General features: G+C 38.5%; 1 protein-coding gene across 3 annotated transcripts in view; it reads right to left on the bottom strand.

The window, feature by feature from the left end:
* The window catches only part of Ttc21b (tetratricopeptide repeat domain 21B), a 51,688-nt gene extending 26,393 nt beyond the window's left edge, over positions 1-25,295 (bottom strand). The window contains exons 1-13 of one of the 3 annotated variants that reach the window (XM_013029890.1): positions 25,228-25,295; positions 21,311-21,440; positions 21,112-21,222; positions 18,117-18,283; positions 17,555-17,677; positions 16,090-16,247; positions 13,636-13,720; positions 12,914-13,012; positions 10,463-10,655; positions 10,032-10,129; positions 9,532-9,732; positions 3,266-3,395; positions 1,029-1,186 (exon numbers count right to left, since the gene is read on the bottom strand). In XM_013029890.1, coding sequence (XP_012885344.1) covers positions 1,029-1,186; positions 3,266-3,395; positions 9,532-9,732; positions 10,032-10,129; positions 10,463-10,655; positions 12,914-13,012; positions 13,636-13,720; positions 16,090-16,247; positions 17,555-17,677; positions 18,117-18,283; positions 21,112-21,222; positions 21,311-21,440; positions 25,228-25,248 — 1,674 coding nt within the window. In that variant the 5' untranslated portion in view covers positions 25,249-25,295. Of the gene's footprint in view, positions 1-1,028; positions 1,187-3,265; positions 3,396-9,531; positions 9,733-10,031; positions 10,130-10,462; positions 10,656-12,913; positions 13,013-13,635; positions 13,721-16,089; positions 16,248-16,430; positions 17,533-17,554; positions 17,678-18,116; positions 18,284-21,111; positions 21,223-21,310; positions 21,441-25,227 lie in introns of those variants that run through there. The other 2 variants (XM_013029898.1, XM_013029906.1) reach the window with 2 other exon arrangements.
* Between the last annotated feature and the right edge of the window lie 349 nt (positions 25,296-25,644).

A 25,644-nucleotide genomic window follows, 5' to 3' on the forward strand; every position in this document is an offset into this window, starting at 1 on the left:
AAATTAAAGTTCAAAAAGAAAAGCAACAATTAATATTCTCATACATAAAAATGTTAGGCACAATTTTCTATGGATTACTATTTCTTTTAAATGCATTCATTGTTGCCCTTAACTTACTGTAATGGTAGAGTGATATTAAGTGACTTTTATACAAAACAGGCTCAAGAGAGATCAATAGAAAACCAAGACATTGATGTCAGAACTTTTGTTGGCAAGCACATAAAGTTTGCTTATTTACTTGAGACAGGTCTTGATGAATTGCTCAGGTTGAAGTTAAACTTCAAGTGATCCTTCTGTCTCAGCCTCCTCAGTTGGGACTAGATATATAGTACACACCACTGTGCCTCAATAATATTTTTGCAAATGTGTAAATTAAAAAATGAAACTATAGGTACATTCATATTTTTCCCCAACTGCTTGTGAGTCCAAAATTCTTGCTATTACAAATGCAGTTAAAGCCAAGCAGAGGTGTGCATGTCTGTAATCCCAGCTATTCAGGTGATTAACATTGGGCCATTTGTGGTTTAAGGTCTTCCTTAGCAAAAAGTCTTCAAGACCCCCCTTCTCAACCAGCAAGCTAGACTAGGTGGTTCACATTCTGTGATCCCAGCTGCAAGGTAGGAGAATCACAGTCCAGGCAAAGCCTGGGCAAAAAATACAAGATCTTATCCAAACACTAAAACAAAAAAGGGCTGAAAATATGGTTCACGTCTTAGAGCATCTGCCAGCAAGCGGGATCCTGAGTTCAAACCTCAGTACTACCACTACGACCACCAACACTACCACCTTAAAAAAAATAAAATCAAATGCCATTTATGACTGTATTTAGAGGCAGAGACAGCATATTCAAGTCCAAGGTGTAGTACATCATAAGAACTATCTTTCAGAATCAAACATACAACAGAAAAAACAACAACAAAAACATATTAATTAACAATACACTATAGGCGCATATATAAAATAGCTAAATGGGTAAACATTCACTAAAGGTTCAAAGAAGGTGATAAGTCTTAGTTTGGTATGCTTACATCAAAATTATAGCTCAGACAAAGTTCGAGAGACTGAGAACATAACTTGAATTTTTCTTGAGACAAATAAACCTGAGCCATCAGGAGATGGGCCTCTGCGTAGGAGGGGTTGTGCTCCAGGCAGTGCTGCAGGTTGTTGTATGCAGCTTCAATATCCCCTGAAAGAAAGAACAACCCATTATATTTCAGATGATGATGATGGGGAGACCTGACAGAAAGACAGGTGTTTGGTTACAGATAGAAGAGTGTTTTAATTTCAAGTCTTCTATTTATAAGGCTGTAGTTTCAATCCTACTCGAATGAGTCAGTTTCCTCCTGTAAGTCAAGCCTGTACTGATCATGATTAGTAAGTCAGTAAGGGCATGAGAGCATGGCAGCTGGGGATCAATGTTAGCGATAGGCTTTTAAGTTCACCTGGATGTTCCTTGTCAAAAATCCTAGCTACTCAGGAGGCTGAGATCTAAAGATTGCAGTTTGAAGCCAGCCTGAGCATGAAAATCTGTAAACTGTTCTCTCCGATTAACTACCAAAAAAGCTGGTGGTGGGGCCATGCTTATGTGGCAAAGCATCAGTTTTGAGCAAAAATGCTCTGGGACAGTCCTTGAGCCTACCAGGACTGGTACATACACACAAAGTTTTATTAGCTGGGCTTAGTGGTATATGTGTATAATCCCCAGTACTCAGGATACTGAAGTAAAAAAATCAGAAGCTGTAGGCCAACTGGGACTACTTGGTGAAACCCTGGCCTAACCAAAATAAGGAAGCAAGTAAACAATGTTTTATCTAATCTTTCATTCAAGTAAGCTTTAAAAAAAAAATATTTGTGGGGCTGGGAAGGTGGCTCAGTGGTAGAGCGCTTGCCTTGCATGCCTGAGGCCTTGGGTTCGATTCCTCAGCACTACATAAGCAAAAAGAAAAAAGCTGGAAGTGGCGCTGTGGCTCAAGTAGTAGTGCGCTCGCTAGCCTTGATCTGAAGAGCTGAGGGACAGTGCCCAGGCCCAGAGTTCAGGCCCCACGACCGGACCCCCCCAAAAAAAAATTCATATACCTAGAATTCTGTCAGTTTCACTTATGTTGCCAAAGAACATATGGGCTAATAATCATTCTTATCTGGAACACTTATTACTATTATGTAAAATGACAAAATAGACATAAAGATACAGTCTAGAGATTCTGACCTATAGATTTAAAATGCCTTTAAGGCCCACTGAAAATGTCAAGTGTTTTAGAAGCTGGCTGCTGTTATAGTCTGTAGTCTTGAAATAGAAGGAAATGATTATGATAAACGCAACAGGAAGGATGGACTTGACTTTAGACTGGTGAAGGAGCTTGCAGGACACCCTAAATTTGTAGCAAGCTAGTCAGGAGTCCAGGGATGTCTGATGTGCATGAGGGCCTGTGGTGGACTGTGTGCCCTCATGCAGCCAGTTAGTGTCAGAAGTCACGACAGCCAGCTGTATGGCAGGAACACTACCACTGAGACACCATATTGAAATAAAGATTTAACATCAGGTTAATTTTCTTCTTGAAAATAGTTAACAATAAATTCTAAAAAATAGCGAGGGTAACCACTTTATTATATAAAAGCAAAAAGTACCTATGGAATAGCTTTAAGCTGACATTCACTTGGCATAGCATTCAGCTGGGAAGAGACATATATATATGTATATATATATATATATAGCATATATATAATATCTATAATGTATATATATATTACATATTATATGGCATGATGGTCTATTTTTTATTTTGATGGTCTTTTTTTAATGTGTAAAGTCATTATATTTGTGTTCTAAAAGCTAAATGCACAACCAGAATCACATTTTTAACCATATTTAACTATCCCCTAAAAGTATACATTAATTGATACTTTTCATAAGGACTTGAAATCTGATATGCATTCTATTTGGTTACAAAATTCAACAACTGTGAATTAATACAGGTTGCACATTCTTATTACAATCTCCAGTAGCTGTGATAAGACTTTTAAAACAGTGATAAAAGTGAATATTGCTATCAATTCACTGGTGATACAAAAAAGTTATAGTAATTTTTCAAGAATAAAATGTGTTTTACATTTTTTCTCATTTTGGGATAAAATCACATCTATGCACATGGAGAATGTACACTTTAGATGACTATTCTCCACACATATAGTGCAATACTTATTTATATCTGTCTTTTATCAACATAAGAATACAAAATTATTTTAACTCTTTAAGGTAATACTGTACCTGACAAATATTTTACTTTTGCTATTAGGAAGACAGCTTGCAGAAGACCTGGTACTGTTCTTACTATTGTCTCCAGAACTGAGGTACAACGTCTGAGAAGTGGAGAAAGAGGCTGACCCGGACTTGAAGGCTACATAAAACAAATTATATCTTTTTGTAAATTCACATAGTATTTAACCTAAAGTACTTCAACTTCTTTCAAGTTCTTAAACAAATTCTATACAGCACTTAAACTAATTGTACAGTAGTTCCCCATTCAGTTTTGCTTCTTATACAGGATTAAGGGACTTTGTGCCTTGAACACTGGAATTTTATACTATTTTCCATAGTAATAGACACAAATTAAATTCTTTAAAATATTAAATTTTTTCCCAGTGGAACTGAAAACACATTGAAAGTGTATAAATGACAGGGACTGAGTAATGAGTAATTAGTAATCGACTAATACTGAGATTGCGGATATGAAGCATGACCCCTGTCTGGGAACAACTATCACATTTTATCATTTAACAGGTTTCCACATGCACTTGAAAACAGAAAAACAGAGGTATTAGATGATCTGTAAGATTATACTTCTTCAATTTTAATTTTAAAGAAAACATCAGGATCAGAGGTAGAGAGATAATTGTATGTTTCTGGTGTTTCCCTGTAAGAACAGCATTATAGACACGGGGGGGGGCGGGGGGGGGAGATGAACTGGTATCACAGAGCTACTCCAAACTTCTGAGTGAGCCCCTGTGAAATAACACAAAAGAGGACCAGGCAGGACCCAGGCAGTCACAAGTCAGAGTCAGTTCTGTCACTTGCTTCTGACAGGGGATTACAAGCAAACAGCGCGGCCAAGTTTTGTTTTTTTTTTTTTTTTGTGACTGGGAAGCAAAATACATCTCAGCAAGGTTTAAAGTTTCAAGTCAGAGCTTAGCTATTATGTTGGAAGAAACTGGTAGCTGGGAGCCAGTGCACTCATCCAGATGACCTAAAGCCAGCTGGAAAGACACTACCCTCAGCATGCCTGAATGAGAAGCCAGTTGGAAACCTCAGCATGAACTTAAGTAGCACAGGAAGAGGGCGTGTCAGCAAACAGTGCCTGGTCAACCAAGGGCAACAATAATATGACGTGATTATGAAAGTGGATTGTCTTGGGAGAGGCCCAGTGGGAGGAGGAAGGGGAATGGAGAAAGTGATGTGCTGTGAATATGGTCAAAGTTTACTATAAATATATATGAAAATAACCAGGTGCCAGTGGCTTACACTTGTAATCCTAGCTACTCAGGAGGCTGAGGATTTCAGTTCAAAGCCAGTCAGTCTGTGAGGACTGGCAGGAAAGTCCATGAGAGTCTTAGTCCCAATAAACCATTAGCTGGCCTTGAGCTAAAGAGCACAGGGACAGTGCCCAAGCCCAGAGTTCAAGCGCCATGACCACGAAAATAATATAATGAAACAAACTCAAATTCTTTTAAGATGGGGAAGAGACGTGGGGAGAAGAGCAAAAAAAAGAAGTAAATCTGATCGAAGTACACTCTGTATAGAAATATCACAATAAACACCTCTGTGCAACTAATTTATGTTAGTAAAATAAAAATGTAATCCCTCCCCCCACAAAGAAAAAAACATTATAATTGCTGGCTAGGTTGAAGACATCTTGGTAAAATAATGAGAAAAGTAGGATGTACAGCTGGAGTAAAGACCCATTTATACAGCACTTCATACATTATTTCTTGCTCCACCTACAGTTTATTATCAGCACAGCAGCCAAGGAATCCTTTAAAATGTTAAACCCTGATTTTACACATATTGGGAGAATGCTAAGAAGTTTTCTTTTAGGGAGGACACCATTGGCGTTGAATTAGGATCTGAGCATAATAAAGTTAGGGTGTTTGCATCTCTGTGCTGTCTATAATAAGTGCACGTGAAGTAGGAAAGAACTCGCTGGTAGTGAATACAGATTCTGTTCTCAGTTCTACACAAAGTAATTAATCCTTGCATGAGATCACTATGGCTGTCTGAGAGCGAGATAAAACAGATGGCAGATGACAATAAGGTTCTATATAAAATAGATGACAAGTTCTAAAAGAAATGTGATCATCTGGACTGATTGGATAAATGAGAGAAGGGAAAATGTCCTAAGTATAAATGTAGAGTCCTAGACTTAAATCCAAAGGCAAGATCTATTGAAATGTGTTAACTTTAACATGATAGAGGTCAATGATGTAATGTGATTCACACACAAAATAACCTTAGCTGAGCATCTACAATAAAGAGAATATGGTGATATTATAGGTCTTGAAGGTCAAACACATATTTGGGATTGTGAAGTTAATAAGAGGTATAGATAAAACAATTAGGGTTCTCAAAAGTACGTCATTGAAAAGTAAATGGTTTTGCTAATAAGTTTGAAAATCTGAAAGAAATGAACGATTTCATAGCAAATATCGACATGCCGAAACTAAACCAAGATGAGTTAAACCAACTTAACAGACCCATATCAAGCATCAAAATAGAAACATCAAAAAGAGACTTCCCATCTAAGAAAAGCCCAGGACTGGATGGATTTACAGCGGAATTCTACAAGGCCTTCAAAGCAGAACTCACACCAATACTCCTCCAAATCTTCAATGAAATTGAAATAGAAAGTTCACTACTGAACTTGTTCTACGAAGCCATTGTAACCCTCATCCCAAAATCAGGCAGGGACTCAACTAAGAAAGAGAACTATAGATCCATTTCTTTGATGAACATTGATGCAAAACTTCTCAACAAAATTTTGACCAACAATTTATCCAAAAAATAATATACTACGATTAAACAGGATTCATTTCAGGGATGTAAAGATGGTTCAATATATGCAAATCAATTAATATAATTCATCACATCAACAAGAGCAAGGATAAGAACCACATGGTTATCTCAATAGATGCAGAAAAAGCATTTGACAAGACCCAACACCCCTTTAAGATTTAGGCTCTGGAAAAACTAGGAATCCATGGAACATTCCTCAATACAATAAAGGCTATATATGACAAACCTCCAGCCAGCATTATACTTAATGATGAAAAACTAAACTCATTTCCTCTAAACTCAGGAATGAAGCAAGGATGTTCACTCTCTCCACTTCTCTTCAATTTAGTATTAGAATGCCTAGCTACAGCAATAAGATAAGATGCAAACATAAAGGGGATCCAAATAGGGAAAGATGAAGTAAAAGTCTCCCTCTTTGCAGATGATATAATCTTGTATTTAAAGAATCTCACAGACTCCACTCCCAAATTACTTGAGCTGATTCAAAACCTTGGCAAAGTAGCAGGGTATAAAATTAACCTTCAAAAATCAATGGCTTTTCTATATGCTACCAATGAGAAAAGTGTGACTGAAATCAGGACAGCAACTCCATTTGTAATAGCCCCACCAACAATAAAATACCTAGGAATTAACTTAATTAAAGAAGTGAAGGACCTCTACGATGAAAACTTTTAAAAACCTAGGGACAAAACAAATTGTTTAAATAGAGATACAGGTGGATCCATTGTACGAGTCATTATGTGGAAAAACTAACTTTACAACTTTGGTGGGGGTGGGGGGAAGGGAGGAAAAACTTTAAAAACCTGAAAAGGGAAATCAAAACAGAACTTAGGAAGTGGAAAAACCTCCCATGCTCCTGGATCTGAAGGATCAACCTCTCGTGAAAATGGCAATACTTCCCAAGGCTATCTACAAATTCAATATGATACCTATCAATATTCCAACCTCATTCTTCAAGGAAATAGAAGAAACAATCCAAAAATTCATATGGAACAATAAAAGACCTCAAATAGCAAAAAATGATCCTTAACAGAAAGAATAGTGCTGGAGAAATATCAATACCAAATTTCAAACTCTATTACAAAGCCATAGTAATCAAAACAGATTGGTACTGGCACAAGAACAGACCTCAGGACCAATGGAATAGAATTGAAAACCCAGAAATGAACCCACAAACCTACAGCCACCTAAACTTCAATAAGGGAGCTTAAAAAATCGAATGGAAGAAAGACAGCCTCTTCCGTAAATTGTGGGAGCAAAATTGGTTAATCAGTTGTAGAAAACTAAAGCCAGATCCTTATATATCACCCTGCACAAGAATCAACTCCAAATGGAGCAAAGACCTTGAAGTCAAAGCAGACACTCTGAAAACATTACAGGATGGAATAGGAGAAACCCTAGGTCTCCTTGGCACAGGCTGAAATTTTCTTAATAGAGACCCAGTAACACAACGAATCAAAGAAAGGTTGGACAAATGGGATTGCATGAAGCTGCAGAGCTTCTGCATGGCAAAGGACATAGCTAGCAAGATCAATAGAAAGCCTACAGATTGGGAGAAGATCTTCACTAGCCATACAATGGACAAGGGTCTCATATCTAAAATATACTTAGAACTCAAAAAATTAAATCCCCCACCAACAAATCCTCAAAGAAACAACCACCCCATTAATAAGGGGGCTAAAGACTTAAAGAGAAACTTCTCTGAAGAGGAAATAAGAATGGCCAATAGACATATGAAGAAATGTTCAACCTCTCTAGCCATAAAAAAATTGCAAATCAAAACAACATTGAGGTTCCACCTCACTCCAGTTAGAATGGCAAAAATCAAGAACTCTAATAACAACAGATGCTGGTGGGGGTGTGGCCAAAAGGGAACCCTACTGCATTGTTGGTGGGAGTGTAAACTTGTTCAACCACTTTGGAAAGTAGTATGGAGGTTCCTCAAAAGACTCCTCATAGAACTCTCCTATGACCCAGCTATCCCAGTTTTGGGTATTTACCCAAAAGATCATAAACAAGACCACACTAAAGCTACTAGAACAACTAGATTTATTGCAGCATTATTTACCATAGCTAAGATATGGAACCAACTCAGATGCCCCTCAGTAGATAAAGGATCAAGAAAAAGTGGCTCATATATATATATATATATATATATATATATTCAAATTCTATGCCTCCATCAGAAAGAATGACATTGCCACATTTGTTAGGAAATGGAAAGACTTGGAAAAAAATTATATTAAGTGAAGTAAGCCAGGCCCAAAGAAACATAGGTTTCCCTTATTTGCAATAACTAGTATATGTCTGACACAAGCAGAAAAGGTCAAAAACTATGTACATATGACCAGATAAGATGATGGTAAGCAAAATGAACCCCAAGATAGGGACACAAGTGGTTTTTTTCCCTCTTGCTATTGTTTCTAACATATTTATAATGTACCATGTGATTTCTTTGTTTCTTTGTATGTTCCTCCCCCACGATATAACCCGTTTTCATTATATTTGATGTTGGTGCCCTGCATCTTGTATATACACTTTTCTAATTTGGGGAATGGAAGGGAAAAAACAAAATGTTTAAATAGGGATACAGGATGACCCATTGTATCAATGAGATGCACAAGACACTATGCTGAAAAATGAACTTTACAATTTAGGTGTGGAGGTGGGGTGGGGAGAGTGTAGTTGTGGAGGTGGAGGGAAGGGACGGTAGGGGAAAAACAAAGCAGGAGGTAACAATGCTTGATAGGAAATGTACTCATTACTTTGCTCATGTAACTGCAACCCCTTGTACAGTATTTTTATAAAAAAACATATAAAAAAGTAAATGGTGTAGACTGGGTGTGCAGCTTATTGCTTAGCATGCAGGACAATAAATAAATCAACAAATTAATCAATTAAAAAAGGTTGGGAATCTGGAAATTGTAGAGGATCTTGAAAACTAATTTAAAAAACCTTTAGATTTCTAAGATTTTTAAATCTTTTGATTTTATGAATAAAGAATGAGCTTTCCTTGGACCAAGTAATTGGACTTGTTCTGTTTCCAAAGAGTAAGAGAAGGACTAAGAAATGTTTATTTTCTTAAAATCCACATAGCCCAATTTAATATAGCATGAGAAATGCAGTTTAATCACCCAGTTCTATAGTAAGACTTCATTTTCTAGTTAGTCCAGAGGCTGGATGACACTTGAATGTGATATTATAGAGAACATTCAAACACAATGGTGTTGATCATTTGTAATACTTCTAAAAAGGAATTACAAAGGAATATTTACAAATCAACTTTATTAATAGCAACTATTCCTAAACAAATAAGCTTCTGATTTTAAACTATTTCAACTAATACAGTTATAAATATTATCATTTTTTAGATGTTGGTATAGTCTAACATGTTAAAGATAAATCATTACTACATTAAAAAAAACCATATAACTACAGCCTTGGAAATAAGTCTCAGTACTACTTACCTGCATTGGACAGAAATTCAGATATTCTATAATAACTTCTAGCAGGAAATCAGGATTTAGCTTTTCAAAATACTGTACTCCAAGAGGTAACTCCTCTAAATTTGAGAAATGAGTATCCAAGACATCATCTAACAAATTTATAACTTCTTCTTGTCGTTTATTTTTTTGCATCGCAAGAACCGCATGTAAATAGATTAATTCCTACAAAATAAATTGTTTCCATGAATTATTCCATTCAGTTATAAAGCCACTGAATTATGGCTAAGATATCAAATGCACATCAAGTATTATTTACATGCAAGTGTTCCAACTAAGTATTAGTGGGGAAGGACTTTCAGGCTCATGGGGGAAGGTTAAAGTCTACTTTAGGATAGTATAAATGAACAAGTTGAAATTAGTATAGGTTAGTTCTTCCAAAGAACTATTAAATGAGAACACTGGTTTAAAATATCATGTTTTACAAACAGTAGCTGGGATCTAGCATCTAGCTCGTACTGTACCGCACATTTCCCCATGGACTGCTGAAATTCACTGAAGAACTCTAGCTGCTGGTCTGCATCCTCTAACTGTCCTTCGATTAATTGACATCGAATAAGTCCTAAAACCAAAGAGGATAGAAATAGTCCAGGGGTCACACCAATTCTAGCATGTGCACTTCAAGCTAACATAAAGAATATTAATAAAACACATTTTCCTCCAACCCCATACTTCAAGAGTTTTTTTTTAAGTACTAATTTTTAAACATCCAGACACTGAAAAAAAAAAAGAAAACAATATGAGTGGCTTTGGATGTATATAAAAACCATTTACTACAGAATTTATGAACTACCTCATTAAAATCTATTCTCCAGAGATAGCGGTCAAAACTTGTGAATAAAGACATATTTTCTTCTCTAATGACAGGAACAAAAAGCAGATATGGATGTCCTACCAGTAACGGCCGAGATACTGGTCTCATTGAGGGTCATGGCTGTCTTATACCACCTCCATGCCTCTTTCACTTTGCCTTGGAAAATCATTTGGTATCCAAGTTCTGTAGCAATTTCTGGCTGATGTGGGGCTAGATTAAAAGCTCTATCTAAAAATGTTTGAATTTTTTGAAGAATGAGCGGATTACGTCCACACTGAAAAACAAACAAATAAAGGAACTTGAACAAGACTGGAATCAAACATTACTATTTTTTTCCCTAAATGTATTACTGGTATTTCTTAGGGCTGAGAAAAAGGAATACAATTCTTTTTATAATAAAACGTTGCTTATTACATAGATAATGCATCAAGAATGAGTTTATAACTTATAAAAATTTATATTCCCTTATAAATACCACTTTTACATAATTGCTACTTTGAAAAGTTTACATTCTAATGACACTATGTAACAGGAAGCTCACGGCTATTTTATTTTTTTGTTGGTCTTGGGGCTTGAACTCAGGGTCTGGGCTCTGTCCCTTGAGCTTCTGCTCAAGGTTAGTGCTCTACCACTTAAGCCACAGCACCACTTTTGGCCTTCTCTGAGTAGTTTATTGAAGATGAGCTTCATAGACTTTGTTGTCTGGACTGGCTTTGAACTGTGATCCTCAGATTTCAGCCTCCTGAGTAGCTAGAATTATAGGCATGAGCCACCAGCGACCATTCTCATAGATATTTTAGGGATAAGACAGGAAAATTATTGTTTAAAAGTTTTTCAATATGCATATATAGTTAGGTAAAACACTAGGACTAGGATCTATTTTCCCTTTAAACGTGAAAAATCATGTTAAAAGAAAACATGTTAACATGTTAAAAGATCACGTCTTAAAACTTCTTAAACATTTTTTTTTAATTAGTGGCAATATTCCTTCTCTTTCTCCTTCCTTCCTCCCATCTTTTCTTTCTCTCTCCCTCTCTTTCTTTCTTTCTTTCTTTTCTCTTTCTCTCTCTCTTTCTTTCTTTCTTTTCTTTTCTTCCCTCCCTCCCTCCCTCCTTCCCTCTCTCCCTCCCTCCCTCTCCTCCCCTTCTTTCTTTATTTCTTTCTTAATTTGCTAGTCTTAGGGCTTAAACTCAGGGCCTGGGTGCTGATTCAAGGCTAGTGCTTTATCACTTGAAGCACAGCTTCAGTTCCAGCTGGGGATAAAAATGTCATGGACTTTCCTGCCCCAGTTGGCTTTGACTCATGATCCTCAGATCTCAGCCTCCTGAGTACCTAGGATCATAGGCCTGAGGCACTGGTGCCAACCAAATGCATTACTTTTTTCTTTCTTTTTTTTTTGGTCCGGTCGTGGGGCCTGAACTCTGGGCCTGGGCGCTGTCCCTCAGCTCTTCAGCTCAAGGCTAGCACTCTACCACTTGAGCCACAGCGCCACTTCCGGCTTTTTTTTCTTTTTGCTTATGTGGTGCTGAGGAATCGAACCCAGGGCCTCATGCATGCAAGGCAAGCACTCTACCACTGAGCCACCTTCCCAGCCCATTGTATACTATTTTATGTACATATTTTCCCCTTATTTCTGACAACCTCTCAAACCTCATTCTTTGTATCAGTTGTTAGATTCTGGTATATGTCCCTAATCTCTTTTGGATTACCTTCCTTTTATTGAGCACGTGGAATAAAAATACATTCCTTACAATTGTAAGGGATTCTAACTTCTTTTTGCTACCACAATAGTGTACTAATTACTTTTAAACGTTTTTTTTCCAAATAATTTTATAAAACCAAACAAAGCAAAGAATAATCCTAGTCATAAATCCTGATCTTTGATTGAAAGAAAATATTTTCTATTTCTTATGCCAGGTAGGTACTTCCCTGTCTGTGAAAATAAGTGTCGTTTCCTACATAAAATCTTCTTAAAGGCTTCTTTATTTCTTTCTGGTGGTACTGCCTTTTGAATTCAAGGCCATGTGCTAGCCAGAAGGGTACTGCTCTACTAATTGAGTCATACCCAGACCTTTTAAAATTATTTTTTGACTAATCTCACACTTATGCCCCAGCTAGGTAAGCCACGCTCCTCCTGTCTATACTTAGAGCTATGATGACACATACGTGCCACTATGCCCAGCTTTTTACTGAAATGGAGAAAGGGGAGGTCTCATTGAACATTTTGCTTGGGTGGTCTCAAACAGTGAAACTCTTGGTTTCCTGGATAGCTCCTAGATAGCTAAGATTATGGGTATGAACCACCATGATCAACTGATGAATGACTTTTCAAACTAGAAATTACTTTCTCTCAACCAACTTTCTTAGGTTCATGACATATTTAGATGCCTGTCATAGTTTTACCCTGGGCCATATGCTCTTTAAAACCTCACCCTTTGTGACTAATTTCAGACTCTAATCATCATCATCATCATCACCATCATCATCATCATCATCATCATCAGTGCTCTGACACATAGAAGGGATTCTTACAGTTCTGCTGAAGGCTAATGTAATCTTATAAAACAGTTGAGCGTTCTGTGGTTCCATGGTATTCAACGCATTTCCTAAGTGTTCCAGTTTAGTGGAAGCCTAAAACAAAAGTAATCCATATTAAATTTAAACTACAGTAAGAAAAAAGAATGCAATACATGCATATTGACACTAATATATGAATACTTTAAGAAACCTTTATTTATATGATACAGTTACTTATACTGCACATGTGCATTTTTTCATATCCAGCATCACTGAGTATGTTAATCTGTTGGAGTATACATTTTATATTAAAATATCACATGTACTGAAATTAATAACAAGGTATAAATTTATAGGGAAACTTTCACTATAGAGTATTTTTGTTTCATTAACTGACACAAGAAGCTAACTGCTTTGTAAGGAGGCATTTCTGGTGACCAACTAAAGCTACTATGTTGAACTTCACGTTGGAGATAAAGCATGAGCTAGACTTTGGGTTTGAGCCCGCATCGTGGGAAAATAAAAGAGCTTTAACGCACTGTGGTTTTGCAATGAAAAACATCTACTTAAGGGGATAAGGGTAAGTGGGTTGGTTGAGGTACCATTTTGCTGTAGCTAGGTTCTTGTGAATTAGCTTTGTAGCACAGGCTGACCTCAAGTGCTTGGTCCTCCTGCCTCAGCCTCCCGCTCCCTGCTTTAGTTCACTTCTAACACAGAAAACTGAAGAAGACACTTACCTTCTCCATGTCCCCCTCCCTGCACAAATAATAAAGAGCTAGCATCCTCAGTGCTTCCACATTTTGACTATCTTGCAGCAGCAACCTAAAGGAAGCATGTGAATTAATTTCAGTTAATGCTGACTTAAAATTAATATTTCCTTTGATTGAAAGGCTTGTGAGGTACATTTGCTTCCTCAAATTAATCTGAATAAGCAAAAATGGCATCTGCATTATTTAAAGTTACCAAGCTGTCTGGATGGAAATTAATTCAATTAAAAATATACTTTAGTATCTCTCTCTCTCTGTGTGTGTGTGTGTGTGTGTATGCACATGCATGAGCACGCGTGTTTCAGAGGCTTGAACTCAGGGCCTGAGTGCTGTCCCTGAGGTTTTTTTTGCTCAGGGTTAGTGCTCTACCATTTGAGTCACAGTTCTACTTCCAGCTTTTAGGTGATTAAATGGAGATAAGAGTCTCATGTACTTTCCTGCCCAGACTGGCTTTGAACCATGATTCTCAGATTTGAGAATCTTGAGTAGCTAGGATTATAAGCATGAGCCACTAGTGACTGGCTTTATTTTGTTATCTTAAAATAGCTGTACAAAGAAGTTGCCATTCAACAAAGCAGTTTATGAATACAGTGGACCTTAGTCAATGTCATCTCTTTTATTATTCTCCCCCATCCATCCCAACCTACTCGTTCCTCAATTTTCTCAAATTTGTAAGATATGCACTGAATTTTATGACTACATTCTCTCCCCTCTCGTCTCTCCTCATTTGTCTACCCAGTTCCCCTCAACCCTATCTACTTCACAAGTTCCCGTTTCCTGGTGTTTACTTAGTTGTACTGTGAACCCTTCTAAGGAACCATGTGTTAAAAACATGAGTCGACTGGACCAGTCTCATTAAGTCCTGTGGAAACTGTAACTAAAGTGTTATCTAACCTTATACAATAATGTATTAAAAGTTTAAACACCTTGACCAGGCTGATTTATTAAACAATTCTAGGAATGCCATCATGGGTCAGATAAACCTATTAGTGCTATCCATACATTAAAACAGATTCTCGCTTTCTGATCTGCCCTCAGTGGTGGGGCCACGGCCAGGATGCAAGTTTTCATCAAAACCCTTACAGGGAAAACCATCACATTCAAGGCTGAACCCTCGAATACTATAGAAAATGTAAAGGCCAAGATCCAGGATAAGGAAGGAATTCCTCCTGATCTTTGCTGGTAAGCAGCTGGAAGATCTAGAATTGAGACTTCAGAGTGGTGCTAAGAAAAGGAAGAAGTTTTACACCACTCCCAAGAAGAATCAAGCATAAGAGAAAGAAGGTTAAATTGGCTGTCCCAAAATACTATAAGGTGGATGAAAATGGCAAAATTAGTCATCTTCGTCAAGAGTGCCTTTCAGATGAATGTGGTGCTGGAGTTTAATGGCTAGACATTACTGTGGCAAGTGTTGTCTAACTTACTGTTTCAACAAGCCAGAAGACAAGTGACTGTATGAATAAAAGGCATAAACTAACTAAAAGAAAACAGATTCTCATGTCACCAAAATAGAAAACATAATGAAAGAAAAACACAGTAATAATCAGAAAAAATCCAAAATAAAACAAGTATAAATATTTCAATAAAAATTGAGCATTCCCATGTGAGTATGGTCACCTGTCAAAGCAGCTACAAATAAGACCCAAGTCTCTGCTACCGGAGCTGCTTTTCAATTAGGAAAATGGCTTGAAAATGGTCTCCCTTCTGCTTTTTCCCTTATTTTCTTGCCCACACATTGTTCTTAACACAGAAGAATGCTTTTTTGAAATATAATTTGGAACAAGGTACTCTTATACCCCAAACTGTAGTGCTTTCACATTAAAGGAGAGAAACCAAAATGTTTCACTGGTGAGAAGAGGCTGCCTGCCTGCTGGCAGGCACCCTTCATCTCTAATCTCAAAATCTGCTCATCTATCTTAATCCTTTTCTTTGCCTCCTGGGCTTTGTATTTGTGTTTCCTTCATTCTTGCTCTTCTTCTAGCTATCTGTACAGTTTACTCCCTTACCTTCTCCTGCTCCTGACTCACATGCCATCTCCTGGGTAGGACTCCTCTGACACCACTACCGACCATCCAATGTTCTGGCACTCCGACTCCTGCCTTATCTTTTTTCCACAGCACTTGCACCATCTTACTTACTGCACAGTTTCCTCACTCTTCAACCTCACCGCCTGGAGGACAGCCATATTCTCCTATTTGCCTAGAGGAAAGTCTGTCTTGGCATTCATTTTCAAATTTCAATTTTGTTTCTTTAATTCCATGCTGGTTAGGAAAATCAGTTCTAGCTGATCTTAAAGATGAAACAATTCTATACTGCTTTAAGAAAATCTAATGACAAAAGAAAACCAGAAAAACAAATAAACCATAGACTCTAATCATTACATCCAGATCCAAAAAGTTTTAAGACATTTTTAAAAAGTTTAACCTTTGTGCAGTCTCAACTGTCTGGTCCCAGTCCTGCAAGGCTAGTTGTAATTTCATTTTCTTTTCAAAAGCAGGAAGGAAAGTGGGAAAGTTCACAATGATCTGGTTCACAGTCTCCAGAGCACCTGAGTAATTCTGGCGCACCTCAAGGCACTGTACCTAATGGAGACAAGGGGCATCTATTACAATCAGATGGTTCAATGTATCCACATCATGGCAGGTGTGCCATTAATGTGCAATACTTTCTGATTTTCCTGAAGAAAGCATATATCACTCCTATAACCAGAAAAAAAACAAGATTTTTTTAAAACTCACAACAACATTTTAAATAAATATACATACTTGGAATGGTTCTCCTGCAGTTTGAGTGTTTTTTGTCTCCTCCAAAATTCATGTTGAAACTTAATCCCTATTGCAGCAGTGCTGGGAGGTGGGGACTAAATAGGACATTTAGTGTTCATGCTTAGGACATGAAAAATTATAAAAAGGGCCTATGGCACTGAGTTTGGTCACTTACGCTTTTCTGCCAAGTGAGGAATAGCTCTTCTCCCCTCTGGAAGAGAGCATCATCACACTCAGAGTAAATGTATTCACTTACTTATTTTGCTGAATATTTAAGAACAAAAGTTAAGGTGTTTCAAGTCATTAAGGATTAAGGACCCACCTTAAATGCCTTCACAACTAGAGACAGCTCTCATAATTCCCCATCCCTCAAAATATCAGTCAGACCATATTATTTCTCTGCTGAGAACTTTTCATTGGCTGCCTGTCTGTATGACTCAGAGCAAAGTCAATCGAAAGTCTTACAGAACAGACTAACTGTCTCATGGCTTTTGGCCCACACTCTCCCTCTCTCCTCCAGTGTTCACGTCTACCCTCTTCATTCACTGCTCCTGGCCTTGGGTCCTCACTTCATCCTGTATGTGCCTTAAGCCATCTTGTCTGTAATGTTTTCCAGGGTACCTATAGGATTTTAACCATCTTCTCTCTTTGTTCAAAAGTCACTGACTTTGTTTAAAAAGTTCTGTCTGGCTGCAACTTCATGACTGGCTCTCCTTTGCCATCCTCTCTAGTTTTATGTATTTTCCACTGCATGATAATGTTACCATCTAATACACTACCTGATTTACTTACTTTGTTCATCATTCATCTCCTTCAGTAGAATATAACACAGGTTTTACTTTGCTCACTCCATCCCTGATATTTACAGTGACATCTTACACATAGTTGACAAGTAGTAAATGTTTGAGCCAGGAAAGTAACAAACACAAAACCCATCCTGGAAGCAGGCACTCTGGTAGGGAAGGCCTTTCTCTAGTGTGTCTGACGCAAATGCAGGTCCCTTTGAGAGCTGCTAACACCATCATGAAAAGCATCAACATTTTTCATCTTTGTGGTTTTGTTAGTTTTTTGAGTGTTCTGAGTAAAATTTAAAATATGCTCTATTCACCTTTATTCCAACTCACCTTGCCCAGCAGAGCAAAAATATCATTTCCATCTTGTAATCCTTCCTCAAAACTCCGTAGTGCTTTTTTGGTATATGGTTCTTTTCCTTTCGTAATATCGAGCCAGGCTTTCAAAACCTGCCCCTGAAGAAAGAAAAAAAAAGGAGTTGGGAGGGATCTATTCAAGAGTTCACAGAAAATGCTTGATAAGAAATGTACTCATTACCGTGCTCATGTAATTGTAACCCCTCTGTACTGTATTTTCGCAATAAAAAAGAGTTCACAGAATAAAAATAGGTAACTTTAGTTCCAACAATGCTTTATATGTCTCTATCATATATAGACATGATAGAGTTATGTACTATATTTAACTGCATATCATTCTAAGAACCAAGAAATCATCTCACATTACAAAAAAAGAAAACTTAGAGAATCCCTATTCTACAACATAGAAAATATTGAAACAAAGCTATTATTTATAGAGAACAGAGTAAGCAATAATGCAAAACTCAACAACAGATACTACTGAATATATTAATAGGCTTCCTTTAGAGGTTCTACTTCAAAGCAAGGAAACAGCCACCTCATTGTTATCATTTGGCAGTTTCAGCATTCTGTCAATATATTCTCTTGCTTTATCATGGCGACCGATATGCCACAGGAACAAGCCCGCATGGTACAAAGTTTTCTGTCCAGCTTCTTTACGTTGCTCCTTCACTCGGCCATCTAGTTCCAGAATAGCTTCTCTGTCTGGCAGGGGAAATGTATATTAGAAGATAATTATAATAGAGATCAAGGGTTTCTAATAGATCACATAGTTAACGGGGTAGAGAACTGTGGCTCTATGGAATAGAAACCTACACATAATAGCTAAGTCACATTAGTATAAGCAAAAAGAAACAAGATTAATTTTAATATCTTATCCAATGACACACACACACACACACACACACACACACACACACACACACGACATGCCAATACAAAACTGACATATAGTTACTGATGGCTTGTGTTCTCTTGTTCTTACTAAACTGTTGAAAGCTCTTGTTTATTTTATACTTACAACATATCTCTATTAAGATGTTTTTCTCAGAGCTATTTTTAGTTAGATGTTATGAATTTTACAGGTGAAAAGCAGATTCATATACTCAAGTCTTCCCATAATTAAGATTTCTAATAACTGAATAGATTCTCAGCTTTAAATTTAAAAAAACAATTAAATAGAATTAGAGAAAATTAAAAATTCAGTTCCTCAGTAAAACAAGCTACACTTTTGGTGTCAACCCATATAAAGTTACATAGTACAGCCATGTTATGTCATTTCCAAGAAAGAAAAGCAATCTATGCTAGCAGTTTTTAATTCTTAGACTAAATTTTTTTAATAAATCTAAATGATTAGAGCAAGAACTCAAATTACTTGACTCTCAAGTCCAATTCTGAAACATGTCAAATTAGTCGTAGTCCTGTACAATTACTGCTATTTACGCTAGTTAATACTGACTGCTTGAGTGACCCCTTAAATACACATTCTTCTTTCAAGAAATGTTCATTCCTATTAAACCTACTATAAATGAGTATCTGCTTAAGATACAAATGTCATCCATACCCAGATTCTGGACTGAATTCAAATGAGAACAGGATATGCAAAAAGAAGGCAAAGAGATGTCAAGGGCTGTGATTACAACAGCTCTATCTTTTTGGAACTAGCTACCAAGGAAAGAGATGTCTAACTCATTTTTTTACTCTTATCATATATATTTAAGCATGGTATCACTAAAATACAAACTCATGAATTAAGGAAACAAAGCTGGTTCTGAAGGCCTACAGATTTTCTTAGCAAGGTTCCTCTTTCCCTTCTTTTTACCTCGAATATTCCTGAGACCATTGAGACATATTCATTTAGAACTCATCAGGGCAGGATAAGCCTTTGTGTTCTTTGGCCTGCATGTCTGTGTCATCCCTAGTAGGGCATCAGGAAGTGACACCTTGTGTCATATCCACATACAGTTGGCTGCTGACAGATCTTGGCTCAAGTCTTTCCATAAATAAACAAGGCTTAAACTAGCATTCCAAAGCAAGAACATTAGATCCCTTCTAAAACTCAAGTCCACTCGAATCTATCATTCGTGGTAGAAAGCAGAACTCAGGTGTCTCCAAACACAGTCTACATATCCATCTTTTTAGTGTTTTGGAAATCACATCTCCCAACTGAACCAATACTGTTAGAAATAATGCTATGATTTAGGCTTATTAGTTCTAGCTCCCCAATACAAATTATTTGCTCCAGCTAAATAAACTTCCATGGGAACAAAGACAAAGGGAATCTACACTAAGAACCAAATGTTTAACTACTATTATGCACCTGCACATTATTTTCCTAATGACTATTTTTTTGTGTTCAAATTCTACCTATTTTTCAAAGACCAGATTATTTTCTTTCACAGGCCTTTCTCAGATTACTATAATGGATTAATAGTTGATACCAATTTTAATGAACTATGAACGATTTAGTTTTCTATTGCCTTATATAATAGTACTATTAGAATCAAAGTTTGTCATTGTAACATTTTTCTCCATTAGATTACAAATCTGATGTCATGGATTAGATATTAGAGTTCTAAATGTATTTGACCAGTTCTGTGCCCCAAATAAGCATATAATTGTTGGATTCATTTATTTGTTAACACACTGTATTAAATAACTTTTTTATTAATTTGTGTTAAGCATATTTGGAATAAAAAAGGTAAGTGATACTTAGCTCCAGGAAAAAAGAAAGTACTTATATTTAAGAGGTAATTCTAAGTCATGTAGGCAGTTGTTGCCCAGTTGTTTGAAAAAGGATCTTACTTTGACACTACTAGCTGTGACTGGATATATATATGGTATATATATATAATATAATATATATATATATGGACCCTGGAGATATATATATATGGGCCCTATGTCTTCTTTATGACCTATAATTTAGAAGATCTACCTTAGCCCTAAGCTACACAGTGTACTAAGACAACTCAGCACAAGGTTAACTTGCTGGTTTATGATTTAGGTTCTTTTTATAACCTATACTCATCTATTCTAACTTACTACTGGATGAAAATTTACTGAGTATCTTCTAAGTCCTAGCCTTCAGGGGGGAGAGCTTAAAGACTTCAGGAAGCTTAATATATAGCAAATATATACTACATATTTCTATATGCTTGCACATGAAATATACAGTTGCTGTATTAATTTTTGTGCATGACTGCTGTTGGTTGCTATACATAATCTTTGCATATAATTATTTTTAGCTGTCCTCTTAAAAAATAATACCTGCTAATAAATATTTGTCTTTAACTCAATAAATCCTTATACTAGCAAAACCTCTGCCTTTGACTACAAGACTTACAAAAACAATTTAAGACCCACGTTTCTTGTGCTTGATAGATGTATAACTTGGTCATGGTGATAAAACATGCATGGTGCAAATAAGTAGTACAATGGGAAATAAAACAATATGGAAAGACTAGGTATTCAGAAAATCAAAGGAAGTAGATAGGAAAAATTTCCCTAACTGTTGTACTTCAATATAATACCTGGATTAGAACTCAATTTATGAGTGAACATCAGTGCCAGTAGAGAACAAAGTGAGACATCCTGTTTATTTTTAATAGACTCAAATTCCCGAAGAGCTTCTTGAGTTTTACCTAAAAATCAATTAAGATGAAGAATGTTATTCTTAGTGCAAAGCAATTGTTCAGACCCTATAGCACATGCGTAGCAATTAGTTCAGACCTTCCATCAGAGTTGCATAGGCATGATAGAACTTGAATACTGGATCAGTCCCATACCGCTTCATTCCTTCACTGGCAATCATTAACACATGATGGAAATACTTCTCTTGACAATAGTAATTAATCAGCGTCTAAAAGGAAATCAGAATTCAGTTTTAAAAGAGATTCCAGTGTTCTGAATTAGAAGTAGATAATGTAGAACTTAGCTATTCTGAGTTCCTTTAAAATATCATTCCTTTAAATTATGGCTAAATAACAGCACTGGAAACTATGCCTTGTCTATGGGATGGACACAAGATTACTGACATAACTCAATTCTTTTCCAACAATCCCAACCTCTCATTTTATTCAATGTTTTAACAGCACTGACATCACATAACTTCCTCTTCTTCCATCTCTTTGGCCCACATTTTCTTAAAGGTTTTAGGTAAGTAGAAAACTGGAGGTGGGGTAATGAGATGATGATAGGAATAGTAATAATTTTAATAAAAAGTGCTAGATTGTGAGTTTCTTTTTTAAAGAAAGTATTTCTTGTTGAAACTGGTGCTGTTATAGCTTTATAAAGTGATGACAAATTAAAGAGCAATTTAGCACCAAATGCTATTTTACTCGTTTGGTGATGCTGGGTGTTAGGTGGGGAATTGCACTTGCTTAGCAGGAGCTCAATCACTTGAGCCACACCCTCCATCACTGTAGCCTGGGACCCACCTGAACCTGCAATCCTCCTACCTCCACTTCCCACACACATGGGTTACAGGCATGCAACCCCATGTGTGGCTTGTTTCTGAAGAAAGGTCTTGCTATGTTTTCTTGCCTAGACTGGCTTGACCTAGCTTTACGTTCCACAAGACTGAGTGAGAGTACAGGCATATGGTCTATTTTACTGGTTTTATGTCAGAATCCTATACTAAATAATTATCAGTAAGAATAAATGAGCCTTTTCAATATTGTATTATTTTGATTTCATTGTACTGATTTGTGCACACAAACTTTCAGGCCATACTATCATGAGCTGAATCTGTTTTTTACACCATTGCCACAGGATTGCTTCTAAGGTTTACACTCTGACCTAAACAGGGAGGGCAGCTGTGGTAACCAGGACATGCCTGCTTCCTCCCTCAGTAGCCAGCTTGGCTCATCCAACCTATTCTGAATCTGCACTGATTCAGCAGGAGCGAGAAACATGGGGAAACACTGGCTGATGAGATTTAACTATAGAGGGTTCTAGACAGCTGGTTTCTAGACAGGCTTTTATTTCTGGAGGGCCACATCAACACCCTTCTGCAGATCACAGTTAGGCCAACGTTCTCTATCATGGTCACTCGGCTCCCCTCATGGAGGTTTGTTCCACGTTCTTGGCCATGTGTCTGCAAGCGTGAGCCACTCTCCAACTCTCCCCCTCTCTAAGGTCCTGGGCAAGCTCTTGGTTGGCCATAACTAAGAACATTTGTCATACCATTCCACATGAGTGCAGCATTTCATAACACTCAACTATAACCCTCGGGAAAGGCAAAAACAGGATGTAAAGGTGGGAAAAGAATGGGTTTCAAATCTCTGATTCATTTCATAGCAGCTGAGCTGACTCATTTGTAAAATATTGTTAGTAAAGCAAATGAAAATTAGTTAACCACAGGGTAAAAGTCCTATTCTGAAAAACAAAAAAGAAACAAACAAGCAAACAAAAACCCGGGAGTTCCTGTGAGCTTACACAGTGATGAAGTTTTTAAAGGGACTTGTTTAGCTAAGGTTTCTCATCTTAAGCTCAAGATTCAGTTGTATTTTCCACCTGTGGCTTAAACCAACTCAATTCTGGTCTTCCTTCCATTTTTTCCCAATCCCCTAAGACTGATCAGTGATTGAGTTCTATTTCTCTACCTGTTATTCTCCAAAAATTCTTTATTATCCTGGTACAAATTAGGCTGTTGAGGCCTGTTTTTTCCTTTTGTTTGTTTGGTCTTGCTTTGCAGCCCACACTTCAGTGGAACTTGCTTCCTCTTTCTGCCTCAGCCTCCTGAATGCTAAGATTACAGGCATAAGCTACCAAGCCTTGTAGTCCATCAAATAGTTACAGCCCAAACCTAGGCTAGATAATAGGCTTACAAAGTTAAGACCCTGCTCAAAAAGAACAAGAAAACAAAAGGTAAATACCAAATTATTGTAATTTATAATAATAAAGAAAGAAATGAGTACCATATAACCTTTCAAACTCAAAGACAAGATGGAATACAGTAATAATATAAGGGGCCCACAAATTGCTTTAGGAAATGTAGAATAACATTTAGAAGTTTGGTCAGTGAGGGTAAGATGAGAGGAGGACAGAGGAATAAAATTAAGGGAAAGAAGCCTAGGGAGAATTTTAGCAATGGCTTTTGATTGCTAATGCGCCACTCTTTCTATACCCCTGACTCCCAAGATTCCCAAGAATGTTACAGGGTTTGCAATGTAGAGACACACAGCAGTGTAGAGGTAAGCAGTCAGCCCTTGGTGTCTGGAGTGGAGATGGCCAGGGTCAGAAGCGGGTCCATATTCTAGAGCAGGAGTGGCAAAGGGCAATGTGCCATATTCAGTTTGTTCCCTGTTTTTATATGGTCAATGAGTTAAGATTTTAACACTTTCAAATCACTGGAGTAAGGTGGAGGTGGGATCTAGAGGAAAGTCAAATTTTAGTGTTAGTTTTATGACCGGAATGTAGCCACGCTCACTCATTTGAGTATCTCTGATGCTCCTTTCTAGGTACAGTGTAGATGTGATAGAAAGCCCAAGTCCCACAAAGCTTAGCACACGTCCTGTGCTTGGCCTTGCCCGGGGAAAGTTTACCGTTCTTATTCTGGGGTCATCAGTAAGACGCAAGTATTAACTATTGGACTGATGAGGTCAAGAAGGGTCTCATACCTAGGACTTAAATCTAATCCTTTAAATGATGATAAGCTGGTCTGTTTTTAGCATTATAGAGAAGTATTTTTTTTAAAATTAAAGATCTTATTTGAGTGACAGTTTGAAGGATAAATGAGAAGGAAAGTGTGCAAAAAAAAATGGGGTGTGGGAAAGTTTGAAAGATGTTAAAATTTAGGCAAAAAAACAAAAAGGTATTGCAATCCTCCCAAAGATCCTTCAAGGCCGAACTGACCTCCCTGGAGATGAAGGCAGCATTTAGTTAGTGAGGTCTCACCCTAGCCACTCGGGTACAAGTTTCCTGGGGGCACACAGGAAAGGGGGAACCAGTGACCCAGTAGCAGAGAGGCACTTCCAATGGCTTTGGTTTTCAGTCTTCGTTTGGGATCCCTTCTGAAGCTGACTCGCGGTCAGCGTGTACCGACTGGCTCAATCACAGAGACGAAGCTTACGGTACGGCAGGCTCCTCCGTGTTGGATCCCGAGGTCTGTAATTGGTTAGATACGAGCCTGTCGGGCTCCTTTCACCGTCCACGGGGAAGATAAGACTCTAGTCTGCGGCACATCCCCGCAAGGCACACCCGAAGCAGAGGCCTGCACTCCCAGTACCGGGACAGGACGGCAGCAGGGTCGGGAGTTCGAGGTCAACCCGGGCGACCTCGGCAGACCCGGCCTCAAAGTGCAATCACATACATCTGCACCTGGAGACTCAACATCCCCAGAGTTCCTCGAACTCGAGATGCACAGTACACGGACCACAGGGTGGGGAGCAACCCGCCGGGGGCGGCCGCGGACTCGGGGCGGGCGGGCGCAGACTCGGGGCGGGCGGGCGCACCCAGGCCGAGCGGGTGGCGGAGGCCGTCCAGGCGAGGGCGGAGGCCGCCCAGGTGAGAGTGGAGGCTGCAGGCCCGGAGGCCAGGCAGCCACGGCGAGGCGCCCGGGCACCCCGGCCGGGCGAAGTCCACCCAACGTCTGCCCACACCCCCGGCTCCCAGCGACCCCTTCGCCCGCCCACTCATCCGCTCACCTTCAGCCCCTGCGAGTCCATGGCGGCCCACGACCGAGCCGCCCCAATCCACGGCGTGCGCCCACCGAGTCGCCCCGCCCCCTCCTCCCCCCCACTGTTAGCGGAGCCACCAGCCCGCTCGCGCGGCCGATGCGGTGGGCGGGGCTGGGAGGGGCAGAGCCACGCTGCTATTGGCTCCCAGGGAGAGGGGCGGGCCCTGGCGGCGGGAAGGGGCGGTGGGGAGGGGCGGCGGAGATGGCCCAGCGGGGACCCCCAAGGGAGGGCTGCGAGAACGACGCTCCGAGCTCCCGGGCTGGCTGGACCGGATCGGCTGGACTGTGGATTGCAAAAGGCGATCCAAAGGGCTTCCGCGCCAAGCAGGAGCGTGGCTGGGCGGACCTGGCTATATAGGATTAAGAAATAGAGAAAAAAAAGAGG

The sequence above is a fragment of the Dipodomys ordii genome, unplaced genomic scaffold (assembly GCF_000151885.1).
Source record: "Dipodomys ordii isolate 6190 unplaced genomic scaffold, Dord_2.0 Scaffold5, whole genome shotgun sequence".
NCBI classification, from domain to species: domain Eukaryota; kingdom Metazoa; phylum Chordata; class Mammalia; order Rodentia; family Heteromyidae; genus Dipodomys; species Dipodomys ordii.